General features: G+C 43.8%; 1 protein-coding gene across 14 annotated transcripts in view; it reads left to right on the top strand.

The window, feature by feature from the left end:
- Nucleotides 1–17,917, top strand: part of UBR4 (ubiquitin protein ligase E3 component n-recognin 4) — a 1,980,383-nt gene that overhangs the window by 323,564 nt on the left and 1,638,902 nt on the right. For all 14 annotated transcript variants that reach the window (XM_085609056.1, XM_085609055.1, XM_085609054.1 and 11 more), the window contains exon 20: nt 10,011–10,140. In XM_085609056.1, coding sequence (XP_085465182.1) covers nt 10,011–10,140 — 130 coding nt within the window. The remainder of the gene's footprint in view (nt 1–10,010; nt 10,141–17,917) is intronic.

Raw genomic sequence — 17,917 nt, 5'->3', positions numbered from 1 at the left:
GAGGTTTCACAACAATAAGACCACAGCCCCGTTGTGAATGAGAAGTCCAGAGGAGTTCACACACGTTCCCTGAACACGCCCAATCTGCAAAGGCGTGTGTGTCAAGCGAGAGGGGCGCGCGCCAAGTGGCCTGATTCCTGGCAGGTTTCACGCGGCCTCTTTCTGCCGCTGCTTGCCCGTCATGTCCATTAACTCTTTCTGTCCATGAGCATCGTGCTTTCTGCCTTTTTTGCCTTTCCAGGGTGAATTGTTCTTGCCCTTGTACGTGCCATTCTTTTGCTATTAGGTTTTCCCCTTTTCTGAGCACCACGAAGAATGCCCGGTGTAGTGTGCCATGTCGTGTGTGGAGCTACAGGTATTACATCGGCAAATTGACAAACCTGTAAACCTCGGAGGCTGAGAGAAGAGTTATAAATCATCAATTAGCGTTCAACATTCCAAAGTAGTGGTGTTCACTACTAATGCTCTGCCGGTTGAAGCTTCTTGAATGGGATGGGTTAGATTAATTGAAGCCTAACTGTGGTGCAGGAGCACTTGGAACACATTAAACATATATTCTGTGATAGCACCTACCTTTCTTTATTTAATGATGGGGCGAATTAAACTGGGCTCCCCTGCAATGCAATGAATTGCATATTTAGATAAACAATTATCTAAAGCAAGCTGCAGAAACATGTTGATCATGAGATGAAGAGGCAGGGTTAACTGACTGCTGTCTAGCTTATTCACCTATTTCAACCCTAAACAAACAATAATAAAGCTCAATGTCTGTTTTAGAGTTAGTTGTAACCACGTCACTTACAGTATTTTCGTTTGCACTTTATACACTCTGCTAGCCTTAACACCCGGCTGACTCAATAGGGATTATCACAACATACTAAAACATCCGAAGAGCTCCTGCCGATTAGAGAGGGAGTTGTCGCCCGCACTGTGATCTGCTATCATGGTGTGAGGTGAATCCCTTTGATGAAGCATGCCACCTCTGGTGGGTGAGGGATTTTGTCCTATTAAAGGAATACTTCTCTGGTTTTCTAGGTTCCAAGTTTTCTTTTTGTTACATGTCCAGGGATTTCGTTATGTATACCTCTTTGTGTTCAGCACTAATAGACTTCCCACCTAAGCCAATGCAAACCATTAAAAAACAAAAGGAAGCTGATGGCAGAAGTGGTCGGTCTAACCTAAGTTCCTCATGTCTGTGTCATTTTCTAAACTAACATGAAGTCTCCTAGTCAGACAAAACAAAACTATCTGTAGTGACACCTAAAAAGCCTACTCAGTGATGGTTTGTTACACTTGTACTTTGTGTTGTTTCTTTTAGTCCTGAATGTTGCAAAATGTCCTGCTGGACAGGTCTAATGTCAACAGCTTAATTCCTGCTTGTGTAGCATTTATTACCAGACACTCTTCATAGGCCAAGCCATTTCTGGTTAACATGCAAGTAAAACAATGGCTAAGAAGTCTGTAGGCACAAGGGAAGAACTGCAAAAACATAGCAGAGCTTAGTCCAACTGTGAATGGGCCTTGTGCAGCCCAACAGGCCTACCTGACCAGCCATCTAGAAGCTAGATGACTGTCTATAAAAATTCCCCTATAAAAGTTAGGGGCATATTATCAAGACAGGCGATAAAGGGCTTGATAATATGCTCTATGTAATTCCATTTGAAGCCCATGTTAGATGTGAAGATATTCAGATACAGAATAACAAATGCCATTAAGTATTCAATGTGTCCCCTACTTTATACTAGAGGCATTATAAGCTGTAGGTGTGCATTCACGCTCCCCAGCTGAAGCCACTGAGAATATGAAGAAGATGACTGGCTCCAAAATATCTGTATATATCAATATACAGACAGGGTCAGATTGACATGTTACCACTCTAGCATTTTTATTTTGGGTTTTTAGAGAAGGATGGACACCATTACAAAAGAATGCTCGATGGCCTTTATCATAGTGACAGCTTCTCTGCGTGTACGATTGGTCTGAACATTTTTGCCAGGGCTTATTTCAGTTTCCAGTCCATTCCTTTTCAGAGGCACAGGTTTTTTTTTAACAGTGTTCTGTTCAATTCTTCGGTGGCTAAGGCATGCCGTGTAATCAACAACACTGTGAAAGGAATGATCTGTCTTAGCTACATTTGGCATGAAGCAACTCCCACTCTCACCTCCTCAAACATAGGCCATTTTGTCCCACTGAATGGAGCTCTATATCAAACTGAGTAAGCAATAGGACATTAGGGACATAAGAAATCTGCCTGGAAGGATGATGAAGACAACTTGGATGCTTACAACTCTGGGCTGCTTGAAAAATGTAGAATGAACACACACACATTGATTTATAAAACATCAGTATAAATATTAATTGGTATAAGCTATTAAGCTCGTATGAAGTGGGAAGTTATGGAATCCAGGAGGGGTGACAAAAACCAAATGGCCTGGACTAGTGCCTGACCAGATGACCCTGGTTAGCCACCAATCAGATGGCCTTGGACAGACACCAACCAGATGACCTGTGTCACCCTCGAGCCAGTCCAATCGGGTCACCCTGGCTGCCACTTTCCAACTTGGTAGCCTTGCCCTCCACTGACCATAGAGCCGAGGTGAACCTATGATCAAATATTTTAATCACATTGGATCAGAATGTCCCAGAATGCTCTGGCACCATAGAACTGCCAACCAGATAGCCCAAGTCAGCCCCTGACCAAATAGGCAAGGAACACTGGAAACACCAAACAGATTACCAACGCACATTGGAGCCACAAGCCAGAAGTCACAGGGCTCTAGAGTCATCAAATGGTTTGCCGCTGGCAACACTATTATTCCCACCTTGAGCCACCTGGTCATCATGCTGATCTGTGAGGGAATGTGCCCTCAAGTTCTACTTGCTTTGGCAGTGAGTTTCTGCACATTCTTTAGCAGAATCTGACTTTTGTGCTCATTGTTTCGCTGTCTATAATGAACCAACAACTTCTCTGGGATCTGATGAGTGTTGGCGTTGTGTGCCTTAGCCCAACATTCAAGTCATCCTGCAGTGCTGGTTCTGCTTACCAAAAGATGCCCACTAGGTATCCACATTCAATGCCTGACTCCACGCCATCAAACTGGCATTCATCCCATTTAAAATCTAAAAATAGATTGGGAGTGTTTTGGCCGAAATTATTTGCTTTACCAGAAAACAACTACAAAAACTTTGGAAGGAATGAGCTACCAAATGCCTTGATTAGTCTTTATCCTCTTTACATATGTTGATAGACTGATTTGCATGTTACAACCATTACATACCCTCACCAAAGTGTTCACTGTCTTTGCCCTGCCCAGACACAGTTTACCATCTTCCAAGTCGTATTTCACATGCTCATGATCCACCTCCATGACATATCAGGTGAGATGGGCAAGTAGGCTCAGTGGAAGGCCCTAAAGGAACATCCTTAAGTCAAACCATTGCATGTTAGGTGGAAGTCCTTTGCTTGAAACAACAATTGAGACTTGCCAAGCAGTCCATATCTGAAGAGACTAAGTATGCCCCATGGATCAGAGTACCGATCTGGGGACACCATCCTCAAGCAGGATACCCTGACAGGATGTCAGGATATCTGCTTTGTCTCCCAGCCTGCACTCCAGGAAAGCAGATCATGGAAGGGCCTGTAGCCTATGAACAGGGATGGCAGGTGGCAGAAGACCCAGGTCTATGTATGACCACCTTGCGTAGGACATCTGCTTCACCCACCTGTTTGTCCACCAGGAGGACATGCTCTCAGAAGGGTCAATGGACATGGCCATAAAGTGGCTGAAGAGCCAGGCCTATGGGACCCCATGATGGGCCAGAAAAGGTCCTCTAAATGCAGAGAGAGGACAATTGGACAACAAACCAGTCCCACGCCTCTTGCCGCTACTAATCTGCAGGAACATAACTAAGTTTCTGGATCCTGTGTATAATTGGTAACAGGGGGGAACATTTAAGTGGATGCATTTACCTACTGGAGCCCTGGCTGGGTAAAAAGCTTCAAATGAGCACTCTTCAGGACATCCAGAGGCATCTCAGCATTATAATAATACCATTCATTTCCTATGGCACGCAGGAATATACCTCTTTACTAAACATGCGAAACATCACATGCCATTACAACGCAGTCGTTACAACCGCATTGTTACATCGCAAACCATAGTATAATTTACTATAATTTACTATTCCTACTCCAGTTTGTTCAACAGCAGGGAAGGTGTTGGATTGGTTCACAATGTAACAACGCGGTTGTTGTAACAACCGTGATGTAATGGCATGTGATGTATCGCATGCGATCTGAATGGTGTCCCCAGCACGCAGCCACATGTATGACCTGGGAATATGGAAATATGGATGTACTAAGCATTTTAAAGGGAGATGGGCATGACTCTCTGCTTGTCTCCAGGGTACAGGCAAGCATGGAGGAGCACCCCAGGCGAGTGGTAGTGGCATGGGAGCAGAAACCCAGAACTCAGTGACCAGCTCATGCTGTGGCTAGTGTCTGGTAAGAGCAGCAATGTGCCCACGGTTTGCTGCCAGGATTCTAAGATGTAATATTCAAACTGCCCATTCTGGCCTATGGGGAACAGGTAGCATTGCAATAGTGAAAAACGAAAATGGCTGTAATTCACTATTAGGACATGCCACGCACATCAGGGCTTGTCCTACCTTATACGTACAATGCACCCTGACCTTGGGATAACCTTAGGTGTGTCTGATATGAAAATAAGGGAAGGTTTAGGGACTGGCAAGTGTGTGCACTTGCCAAGTCGACATGGCAGTCAGAGACTGCACATAGGCTCTGCAGTGGCAGACCTGAGACACACTTTACAAGCTGCTTCTGTGTGTGGCACAACCAGTGCTGCAAGCCCACCAGCAGCATTTGATTTACAAGCCCTGGTCACACATGGTGCACTGTACTAGGGTCTGACAAGTAAATCAAATAACCCAATCATGGAGTCACAAATCAATACATCAATTTACACAAGAGAGCATATGCACTTTAGCACTGATCAGCAGTGGTAAATTGCCATAAAACCAACAAAAACAGGTCAGAAAAAATATAGGTGGAAGGCAAAAAGTTCAGGGATGACCCTGCAAAAAGGGCCAAGTCCAACATTATTCATAAATAGTTTAAAAATCATCATAATGCCATCAATGTTTCCAGTCAATCGAAGCCTTATGTCAATATCTCATACAATTGGGTTTCCTAAAAAGTGATTCCATAGTATTAATATTTCCAGTGCCTTCCTAAGAGTAAACTAACATTTAAAATGATTCCAGTATATAAAAAAAACAACAAAAAAAAACCTCCGTAGATAAAAGTCATGGTTTACTTTGCTATAGGGCTGGTTCAATTCATAGCTTAATTCACAGAGTCATTTTTCATAAAACATCTTTTCACCGCCTGCATATATCTACCAATAGCAATACCAACATCAATATTAGGCATACCGGTAAGAAGCTCTATAGCTTAAGCCTGCGTTTTAATACCATACTTTAAGAATATAGGCCTCAGCCAGAGTTTCCGCTGGGCTGAGACCATCCTACAGTCAACCAATATATGCACGGTATTACATTTATTTCTTAGCATACATCTACAACTGCCATCGGGCTGCATCGTTACTGACCATATTTTATCATTTATTCTCTAAGGATTAATACCTATTCTTAGTCTTAAAATTTTGCACCTGAGCCAGTGGTTAGGTAACGTATCAAGGTACGGGTACCATGCATCATTCTGCCATGTTTTACTCATAAAAGGTGCTGTTTTCTTCTTGTTCTTCTAGCTGCTACCTGCCCTTGGGTCCTTAGTGTCCTTTTGTCTGTTTCTACCTACAATGAATTTGGGCAGATACTCACATTCAAATAGTGACAACATTGCATGCTCAATGGAGTTCAGGGTCATGGTAATGACACCCTGTACACCTTCTGGAGTTCTGATTGTGAGCTTATCAGAGCTTTTAAACTTTCAGGCATACAGAACCCTCTCTGGGCCTGCAGAAACCCACCTTGGGTATTTTGTGACATCACAGACTGGTGAATGGAAATCAGGATCTGGAGCTAGCACCTTGAGCACTGGCCACTTACACTCTACCTTAGACTCAATCAAAGCTTTTAACCCTGCGAGGTCTAGGAGTCTTCTCCAGGCATGCAGAACCCCATGCTGGGCAGTCGTTGACATCACAAGCCCACACCCTGGAACTGCCACAGCTATGACTGGGATCTAGGTAGTGTTTTCCATCCAGTTGCAGCAGGGGAGCCCTTTATGTGCCATGACAACCATATCTGTTGCAACTTGACACACCACAAGCTGTTGAATGAAGCCAGGGTCTGTGCCCATGCCCACCAGACCTCCGAATGGGACATGTTAGAGCTTTCAATGTGGCAGGAGCATGGGAGGCCTCAGCAGGCCTGCAGAACCCTGTCATGGGTGTGTAAGGAAGGATGGCTAAGGGCAGAGCATAAAGTTAGCCTTATCATGCTTTCTTAACTGGGAGAGGAATCTGGTCTGTGCGGCAGTCCCTTTCTTATGAACAATTACTATCAGGGGGAAAGTGACTGGGGTTCCGTATAACCAGGGTACTTCAGTAACAAACAGGATTCAGAGTGGAGGCATCTGACTTCATGGTGCCCAAGAGCACTGGTCTGGATTTCCTCAGTGCATGGAATTTTGAGCTGTGAGTCACCCTCCCCCAAAACTAATTGTGTGTTTTTTGCATAAACATCACCAGTGAAGTTGGTGTGGAAACTTTCACACACCACTATGCATGCAAAATATAGCACAGGTGTAATTCAGTTTCTGTGACACCCTGGAGGGAAATGAGCTGGATAGACCATGTATTGCTTCAGAATACTGATGATGAAGTGTGGCACTTCACCTACTACGTTTAACTCACCTGCCTTAAAACAGTATGGTAAAGACTTCTGACAATCCCCTGGTTTGCAAGCATCTTCCAAGACATACAGGTGCCCTGTCAGTTTGGAGCCTATGAGACACAAAGCCATTGAATCTCGGCTGGGATGGGAGGCTGTTCTTTGGAGATAATTTACATAGTCCATCACAAGGCAGACTATGGGGCATATTTACCATCCCTGTGAGCCGCTGTAACGTCACTTTTTTGACGTTCTATTGGCACAGAGCCACAACTACTTGGCCATGAAAAGGCAACCTGCATGGGTGGCTTTTCATGGCCTCGTATATATGGTGTAAGGCAAAGCAGCGCAAGTTGCTGTGTATCCTCATACTGCATTGGGGAACATGCCATGGCCTTTGCGGTGCATGTTTACACTCAACATCCATGGTATGTGACACATACCCAGAGTCATTCTGGGTATGCATCAAAACCATATGCCTCCCCAGGATGTCCCTTCCTGCACAAAAAAGAATGGTGGCAACAATGCAGAGACCCTTGAACCATGGTGGAAGGGTGTCTGCGTTGGCACAAGGCTCCAATTTTTGTGCTGACACAGGCAGAAAGGACAGGAATGCATCACATTTCATTAATACAGCACATTCATGCCCTTTTGATTTGGTTTAGGGCAGTGCCAAATCTTTGTAAATCAGGACCCAAGCTCTGACTAGGTGCCATTGCCCCTCTGTGGGAGAGGACAGGACAAACACAGCTGAATCACCTGCAGAGGCCATAAATCTTATCTCAGTGCTCAATAGAGCCTGTTTATCTTCTAATTTTGACTCCTCTGTAAGGACTAAATCACACCTAAAACCTTCCTCCTGTGGTTCAACGTCAACTATTGCTTCAGTGAGACCTTACGTCTGCCATATTAGATATAGTATTTTCATACTGTTTCCTTTATGGAGTGCAAGAAAACGGTCAATCTTAGTGGAACTACATGAACTATACTTTAACTTTTGTCTCATGGCAATCCCTTAATAAATGCTTTAACTGTAACGATCTGTTTTTATTTTTAAAGTAAGGAATCAATATGCCCTCTTGCACCCTCAGGTATAACCAATTCTATAAAGCCTCAAGTAAATAAAATAAATAAACATGAATTGTAGTCCTTGATCAGGAGGTTATTATTCAGTATGCAAATGACATGATGAGATGACGAGCGTTACATCAGTCTCTGTTGGATCAATGTGTAACCTTCTCTTATTATCCAAGCCAAAAAACGAAAACCCGAGTACAGCCTTCGATTTCGTAATTCTTAATAATTCTTGTCTAGGAAATGTTCTTTGTAAAGACACTCAATAGTGATGCATATTGATCTGGAAGTGACTCGCAGTAAGCAGTATTTGAGATTCCAGCCTCATATAGCATCATTAAGAAAATTCGGCCGTCAAACTCAAGAATGTTCAAGGCAAAGACACACCAGGGACCGAAAGCAAACAACCATGTCAATGAACGGATGATCAATTAATGCAGCAGAGCAAACACCTCGGGTCTATTATTCTAGTGCCAGGCAGAGATACAAATAGCAACACAAAAATATGAGACAACACGTTGAGTTTCTGCGGCTGTAAAGCTGGCGTACTCAACGAAGCTGCGAAAAACGTCTGCATGAATTCTGCTCGCATTGAGCTTTACAGTCTCAGTGATTGTGAGGTTAAATTAGGTAGAACCATTTAATGTATTGAAACTGACCCGGCTCTGGGGGAATTGCACAACGTGAACGCCAGCAATTTAGTAATGCGGCAGCCAGACGCTTGGAATTACTGTTGTTTTCATTTCTGAAAATCGCCTTATCTTCTTTGGAACGAGTGATTAAACTGAAGGCGCTGGGGCCACCCAGAGAAGTCCGCAGAGAGGCAGAGTCTGGATGCCTGAGGGGAACCAGAGACAAAGTAAACAAGCAAGAAGGGGGTGGCAAATGGTGTGCACTTTGATGTCCTCAGTGTCCGCACGGCTCACTGAGGACATCAAAGCAAGTGATCAGGCAGTGCTTTTCAGGCTGCCAAATGGTGCGCGCGCCCGGGGCACATGCACTGTATTTGGCGGCCTGAAAAGCACTGTTTGCACTTCCAAAACTCGCTTACTATAAGTCTCGCCAGAGCAGCGCTAAAAGCGCTGTCTCAGACGAGACCTAAAAAACTAATTTGAACAATTTCGTGCCCATAAGGTGCTCCTTACAGACCCCTCCATTAGTCCCACTGAGTCAGGATACCTTTCCATCACTTTTTAATTTTATTTTCCCCCCTAGGAGCAGAGTCCCGATTAACAAAATGGCGGCCACAACCTTTCTCTCAGGATGTGGCTAGCTAATCACAGCCTTGCTGTTGGCGCGGTGATCCGCGAATTTGCAGAGGGTCCGTGTCCCTGGATATACAAATTTGGTTTTCGGTTAAAATCTCAAACTACTGAACAGATTCTCAACAAATCACAAAAAAGCGTGCTTCCTAGACCAAGAGCTAGCTTTCTGCCAAATTTGGTATAAGTCCACCCAGCAGTTTGGGATGTAGTCCTGTTCTAAATCCCTGTGGGGATTAACATGGGGAAAATGCGTTTTGGGACCCCACCTTTTTCTTGGCCCCCGCTTGAGGGTCCACCCCGAAACTTTCCAGACAGCAGCTGAAGTGAGTGGCTAACGGTTTTAGAAAAGTTTGTAAAGATTCGTCAAACAGCGCCAAAGATATAGGCAAATAAAAAACAAACGCTTTTCCTGTGGAAACTAGCTCCTAACTAGAACTGCCTATTGACAACTGCCAGTAGGTTATATATATATTTCATGAGTCTCTGGAGGGAAATTATTCGAACACTTATGAATGATATCAGGTCTTGTGCTATCTCACTGCTTATTACTTCTAAAGCTAAAAAAATATTAGAAAAAGAAAAAATTAGATGCGTGTTCAGGTGAGTGCTTCATAATGCACATGCTTCTTTCTTTAAATCTCAGAGTGCACGGAGAATGTTCTTTTTCTGCTTTTGTTCTTCTTCACTGCATGAGGTCAGAATAATGGAAAGGGCTTCATTTTAGCCTCTTGGTTTAGCATTGTTCTTGGCCCTTGGGATGCATGTTTTGTAATCTTTATTCTTTTATGTAAACAGGTGCAGTACAATCTGCTCTCTCCCCCTTCCTGTGGAATAGGTGGGTCTCAAGACAGCAGACGTGCCTCGGCCCCAATGTATCATGGCTTCAAAGAAGTGGAGGAAAACTGGGCCAAACACTACACAGCAGGTGAGTGTGTAGCACACGGTCACAAAATAACTTGGGTTTGCGTTCCCTTACTCTGCTGTGCAGGGGATAGATTTATGTCATTTGATATCCTATTAATGATGATGGTGTGTGCTGGTTTAATTCACATGCTATGGGGCTATATCCGGGTGGGCGCCTATTGGAACCAAGTGGCCTCTCTGCTGCACGCCTGCACAGGCAGAACACTAACACGTGACTGGCCAATGTACCTGTTGCACAAATTTCACAGAACTCCTGCTACAAAAGTCACCTTGAAATTCCTAGATTTGGGGCTGATGGTGGCCAAACGGCTCATTACCAAGAAATGGAAGGCATCCGACCCCCCCACGACCATGGCCTAGCGGAACTCAATGCTTGCCTGGGCGAAGGCAGAGAGCATCACCATTTGGCGTGAGGAAACACTGGGGCTGCGCAGGATCCCCATTGCAGCATGCTGGGACGCCCTATACGCTGAACTGCAGCTCCCTATCGAAATGGCGAGAGGGGCTTCCCCTGAGCCACTCTCTGTAGATAACTGATGCCATTCTGATTTTGAGTTGTGTATACACCGCAGCCTTTACCTGTTGTATCGCACACTATTTCTACACAAGGGCCAATGCACACTATAGGTAGGGGGACGGCAGTTGGTAGTCTCCGGTAGTGAGTGAGTAACTCACAACACATGACGGGACGTTAAAGGGCTGAACAACAGTTACTAGGGTTGTTATGTGTTCTTCCTTTTGTAAATTAATGCAATCTCAGTTTTAATCTCTCGGCCCGAAATTATGGTGCAGCCTAGCACGGTGCCAATAACAATAATGTTATCATTTACGTAGTGCGCTAACCTGTGTAAAGGCATGCAACAGCAATCCGTTTATAATGTACAAGTACTTTTGGATAAATGCGACTAAATGTGTGATGAACATTGCACTTCTGATGCTTATGGTATGAATCTGCCGGCTCTCTATATGTGTACCATACCCATGTTGCATGTTACATGATACGCTACTGCTTGCACGCAGGAGTAATTTGTATTGTACCTCATAACAAAAAAAATAAGAGATTTGCACACAAACAAAATGATGGTGGTGTGTGTGTGTGGACATTAGTAATTTATTTTTTCTTTTGATGATCCAAGGGGCCTAACGAATACATAATGATGGGATTATGCATTGCATGGTAAACTTTATAATTCTCTGTAGTTACTGCTTAGCAATCTTTTTGATGATTGAGATCTTGCATGGTAAAAGTTGAGTACACCACATTTCATTATGGACAGTACATGTAGCATGGTGTCTTCCTTCAGATTTTATGTTCCTTGGTTATGTTCTAGGCTAATAAGAATTTTGAATTGCTGAGAGCCCATGAGGTACTGTTCCTTCCATCTTTGAGAGATCCCAAGAACAGCCATTCATAACTACCTGGTTATTGTGTGAAGACCATGAACATGGCCTGTTTGATGTTTTGATTGGGAGCCATTAAGTGTACTAGATATGGTTGTCTTGAACGATTAGTGTACCCTACTTTATGATGTGTGTATGGTAATTGATTGCCCGCTTTCTTAGATCCTGCTTGCCAACATATTTAGCTGAGCGTTGCCTGTTGTGGGCATTACTGATGCTTACAGTAAGCTTTGGTGTCCACCCATTACTTGCTGGCTGTCTTGTCGGTCTTATTTGCTTGATGCTAAACGCATGGCTTTACTTGTTTATTTTTCTCAGAACACACTGTGCGAGTGCCTGCGTGTTCTTGCACTCGTCCTTCTGTGCTGCTTAACCACTCAAACTCACTTTACGTGCTTTCAGTGCTCGCTCTCCTGCCCGAGATCATCTGTTGCTCCCTTGTCCTTTTATTTTTTTTATTTTATACCCCTCACTCACCTCCTCTGTTGCGTCCTCGCTGCTGCTGCTACCGCTCGATGGCTTGAAGATCATCCGAAGCCACTCTGTTACTGCTCTGCCTTCCTCAATCTTTTTTTAAAAATGTAATTCATTTTTTTTAAGAGCATGGCAGCTGTAAGTTTCTGCCGTGCTGCTCCTTTCCGAAACAATAGGCATCTGCCATCTTGGAAAAGTAAGTTAGAACAAAATGGCTATAGTGTCATTAAGCATGAGTGAGCATGAGTGGTATTGCTCGGTCTTCATTGAATCAATACACATACATTCACATGCATGCATACTTGTGCATCATGGTATTTTTTTTAAATGTATTACTTTCGACAATGCTGCACAGTATGGCCAAAAAGCATTTGCAAAGCCAAAATGTCTTATATTTTTTAGATCCAAATTTGTGATTAAAACAACCAGCATAAAGCCAAAAGGTTTGTTTGCCAGCCAAAAGGCGAGACCTGTTGGCTTTCTGACTACTTGGTCTCATTTGATTGTGAGGTAGCTGATTAGTCTGTTTGTAATATTTTGTTAGAGATTTGAAAATACACTGTATTGCATTTAAGCAAGAAATGCATTTGAGTCGACTTGCGTGCATCTTGAAATTAACACAATTTTTCACTCTGCAGTAAATATAGCTCCTTTGTCTCTGTATTGTCATCCTCAGTTATGAGGTATTGCGAAAGATCTACACATTGTACGCTAGATTTTCACACACTCTTCGATGGGTATCCTATATTAATGTAAATAATCTGTTCGAGGCTTTTGTGGCTGCAAATGCACATGCTGTGCATACTCCTGCCATCTAGTGGTGGAGCCAGATGTGTGCAAGTTGTTTTTAGGTCTTGCTAGAGCCAGCGCATGCGCTGGTCTGGCGAGACATTTAGTAAGCGGGTTTATCAAGTGCTACCAAAGGCCGGCCACCAGCTTGCTGTTACGCGCACAAGCGCGCGCGCGCCTCACTCCGCCTCTCCAATGTTCTGTTGCTGATCTTTCACTTTCGCGTGCGAGCACACAACTCCCGTTCGCGCCCGCATGTTTTGTTTACACAAACATTACCGGCTTGCCGGCTTGTTTAACTTGCAGCTCGCCCTTTCAAAGCATTCTACAGAAGTAGCAGGAAATTACACGTTTGCCTGTTTTGGTTTAATACATTGCAGACTACAAGTATAGAATTTGTAGAATATGCTACGAGGGAGGACGGGCAATCCAAACCACGCTTTTTTTTATTTACACCAGGTTTCCACTCATGAGGGAAAATGTTACTTTTTTCAGCACTCGTGTGCTAGTTGTTAAATGGCATGCCCATGACTTGCGGGCTGAGCAACTTAAAGCCACTGTATGAAAATGTTACTTTTTTCTGCACTCGTGTAACTCGCTGTCTAGCCAGCAGTTGTTAATGGAACGGTGAGAACCAAACTAAAAGATCGGCGAAATTGCTCCAACAATCTGCTCTTAGCCAGTGAGATACAAAGGGGCGTGTCCCGTTAGGGAATGCCAGACAATGTGTAGTGTCAGCTCTTTCTCCGCAACTTGGAATTGTTCTGGCTGCTTGCCCTCATCTGTTCTTTCATTCTGTTTTAGATTCCATAAGCTTCTCATGCCACACTACTGAGAAAACTGGGCAATAGCACGTCAACTTGACTGCACCCTCTTTTTAGCATACGTGTGTTAACCTTTATTGAACCTCCTGCCCGTTTCTGTATTTGTCATTCTTTTCAGACCGCTTTTAAATGGAGGTTTGGCAATTTATAGTTGTTTTGAAACTGTGACTTGCCCCTAATCTTTTGAAGTCAAAATACAATGCCATCTCTCCTATTTAACGTTAGTTAAGAAGTCTCTCATGTACGGTAACCTAAACAATGCTGATATTTCTTAAAATAAATGCTTGATCCTAAAGAATATGCATGTAATTAATCTTTTTTTAGTTATTTGACCTTCGGTCAGTATTTGAAAGGTTATAATCAATGAGCTAATTTATTTTAAGGTCTCGCACACCAGTCTGCGTGAGCTATAGTAATTGCTTTAAGTGGAATGAAAAGGTGGGTGGCAGTGGGATGGCCAAAGAGGCACAATTAGGAATCCTGGCCAAGAGGCGTGGCCTATGCAATGAATGGCGTGCGATAAAATATGTAAACTAAAAACCTGTCCTTCACATTACGTATGGTTCTTGACTAGTTTTTGTGTGCCTTTTTTTTGTTTTGTTTTTTTGTTACCTCATCCAGACATGTTACATCACTTGGCACGTATACTTCAAACAAGCCAGACCGGTTTATTGGCTTTGCCGATGCTTGGTAGCATGTGTTCTTCAGTGGCCGTGTTGTTTTCTGAGTGCGAAGATGTTTTTTAAGTATCTAAACCTTTTTACAGTAAAGCTCAACTGATTGTAAGTTAACATGCATCAGCCAATTTGACTAGTACCTTCTCACCTGCCCTGTTTCAATTCGAGCTCCAAATCTGTAAGACCAAACTTTCGTGCAGCAAAACTGTTAGCTGTTTTTTTTATTCCTGATTTCTTTTTTTAATTTGCAAATGTTTTTCTCTCTTACAAGTCTGTTTGCTTTTTTGAAAGATTTCGGATCCAATAGAAGAGAATTACCTATTGGAGACCCTCTATTCCACACATCGAACTACACAGTACCTCCATATGCTAAACGGTATGTTGTCACATAGCTGACATTTTCCAGGACCCTTTCCCCGGCTTGGTTATCTACTCCCCAAGTTGATGAAAAGTTTAGGCGTGCCCCTCAAATCCTCCTTACCTTCGAGGTCAGCTTCCCCCAAACTCTCTTGAGATGCACACTGCTCAGAAAAGGGCCAAACAATTGGAGGTGACACCGCAGATAAAGGAAGTAAAAGACTAGACGCTGCAGGTAAAAGGGTAGCAGCACAAATTGCAAACCACTGGCGTTTTATCGATTCTGTAGATCTCTTTGGCAGGCATGACAGAGCTACTTGGGATGAGATGGAGGAACTCCATCAGCACCTCCCTTAGGAACCCAGGTAAAGTGAGCATAAGTTAGTTTATGAAGGGAAATGAATCTCCATCACACCATACGATATGCCCTTTATGCCGCCAACACTGCTACTCGAGGCACCAACTCAAGCCTCCTCAGATGTAAAGTATGGTTGCGTATATCAGCTGGTCCTTTATTTTGACAATAAACATCTTTTTGGGCCCAGGTGGACCAATTCCTAAAAAAGATGAAAAAGGATTCTGAGACAGCTAAGGCTATAGGTGCACTTAAAACTCCCACTTTTCGCAGTTCCTATCGCAGCCCTCCCTTTCATTGAGGTTTGAATCGACCCTCTTCTGAAGCCTCCACAGTGTACAATCAACCACAGGCCCTGTCACAGTTAAGTAGAGGTTTCTCCTGGGGCACCTATAGGGTTAGTAATCAGGAGGTAGAGGCATGGGTCTCTTCCTAAAAGTGGCCCCTGCCACTATCACCAAACTGACTTCTGCCCCCAGATCACACAACACCTGTTGGAAGCGGTTTAAAAGGGATCTTCCTCACTTGTCGAGTCACCTCTGACCAGTGGGTGCTGGACATCATACAGCATAGTTTGTTTGGAGCTAACTTCCACACCGCCAACATACCACCCAGCGCACACAGACTTTCAGCAGAGCACATAAATTTGCTCAAAGAGGAGGATTAATCGCTCCGTCAGAAAGGCTCCATATAGCCAGTACCAACTCATCACCAAGGCTTAGGAGTGTACTGCCTGTACTTCCTAATTCTGAAAAAAAGATGGCTCCCTCAGGTCCATCCTGGACTTAAGACGACTCCGCAAATATATCCATGCAGAACATTTTCATATGGTCATACTTCAGGGTGTTATACCTCTTCTACAGCAGGGCGACTTCATGACTGTTCTCGACCTGAAGGATGCATACTTTGACATACCAATGCACCCAGCGCATCGGCGCTACATCAGGTTTGTGGGCAGTCAGTTCTAAACACTTTCCTTCGAGATCACTATAGCTCCAGTGTGTTAACAAAATTCCTCGTAGTGGTAGTTGCACTCCTGTGTCAGCAGGAAACTTTGGTTTTCTCTTAACTGAATGACTGGCTAATTAAGAGTTCAACCATCCAACTGTGCCATGAACACACTCAGACCACTATATAATGCCTACTCAAATTGGGATTCACCATCTGTAAGGAAATACTACTTTTTGCATGTTCACTCCCTCAAATTTGGACTGATGCTGCTGGTTTAGCGACTCTAAGTGCATTGAAGCCTGCTAATCAGACCTCAGTGGCAGTGTTCTAATCAATTGCAAAGTATATGGCTACCCCCAATTGGCAAGGACTGACATACTTATAAATACCTAGTATATGGTACCTAGGGCATGCAAGACCGAGTGGCCAGCCAGGGTTGCAGAACTGTTTGTGGCCCTGTGTGTGTAACAATGTACAGAATGGCTCCCAGCCTGCCTTTTCAGACTGGAAGGGCAGTGGTATCACTGCTAATTCAATTTTGCCAAATAAACTAATGACCATGCCCCTACTTCTCTTAACAATGTATATAAGTCTCCCCTTAGGAAGGCCTATAGAGCCCTATAGCAGGGAGCTGTATCTTATTAAGCAGAACGTGTATTTTATATATATATCTTAACAGCAACACGTCTAAATTGTTTTGCTGTGCAAAAGCTATTAGCCAATTGGCTAACTCAGTTACCGGCTGACCCTTCTGCCTGGCTAACTTACCAATAGGACTACCTAGCTGGGTACTGTAAGGTATCCAATTAATCGTGGCATTAAACCCGACCTGATGCCCAGGTCGAATTTAATGCCACTATTAAAGACATGCAACTTTTACTACTATTAAAGACATGCCACTCTGTGACCAATTTGTCCAGTAGCCTCATATGGGCACCAGCCAACAGACAGCATTTAGCCCACCTGGGAAGTTGTGTGAATGACTCCCAGGCTTAGTAACAATAGCAGCCTGCTACAGTAAGTGATGTTACCTCCCTGTAGGAAGCTGGTGTACCAAAATGAGGTACAATATGTAGAAAATCCAGACGACCTGTATTGATTTACAGGGCTTAATTTAATAATCGTAAATGCTCTTTATGGTAGTGTGGGCAAGCAGTTTAGGCTTATCAGAGGGTATTGTTAGGCATTTGTTGAACACAGTCAATAAATGAGACACACACTCAAGAAAAAACTTAAGACCAATTTAGAAAAAGACACTATCTCTTTATATAATTTTAGACATCACGATTATTGGAATCAGGTAAGTGTTTAACAAATTTTACAGTAAAAACAGTAGAAAATTATTGCTATCCTATTTGAGGCATGAGCCATGAACGTGGTAATGTTAACCTATGGGAGAAACATTCACTGCATAGGCACACAGATGACGTACAGGACAGTTCTTCTGGACTTAAAATAAGACTTGGCGCTAAACCCTGCCTGCCTACTCCTGGCTCAACAATTGCAAAGACCCGACTCGTCCTGCAGCTGTTCATCCTCCAAAAGCCTGCTGCAAACACTTCCCCAACCAGCCAGCATCTCCCTTGAAGTGGAGGAGCCACTTCCTGAAGGCACTGACCACACAGTCCGGTTCACCGATCTGCTCATCACTGGTCCACCGTCGCAGCATCCGCCCAGGAGGAGGTTCCTGTCTCCAGAAGGCAAGCCCCCTTGACCCATCCACTCTTCGAGACACTGATCCACACTGGAGGCTCCTGGCACTAATACCCAGGGTAACCTGAGCCTGTTGCAAGCACCAGGGCTAGTTTGTGTTCAGTCCGAAGACCACCGTTGCCAAAACAGATCTGCACATCAAAGAACTCCAACAGAAGCCAGCTCCACACTAGAAGTAGTCTTGCTGTGTTTCTTCTCCCTCTTCTGCAGAAGCACAGAGAACTGTGTGAGCCTCCA

The sequence above is a fragment of the Triturus cristatus genome, chromosome 1_2 (genome assembly GCF_964204655.1).
Source record: "Triturus cristatus chromosome 1_2, aTriCri1.1, whole genome shotgun sequence".
Lineage (NCBI taxonomy): Eukaryota > Metazoa > Chordata > Amphibia > Caudata > Salamandridae > Triturus > Triturus cristatus.
Note: the sequence above shows the minus strand (reverse complement) of the source record. Positions and strands in the feature narration are given on the sequence as shown.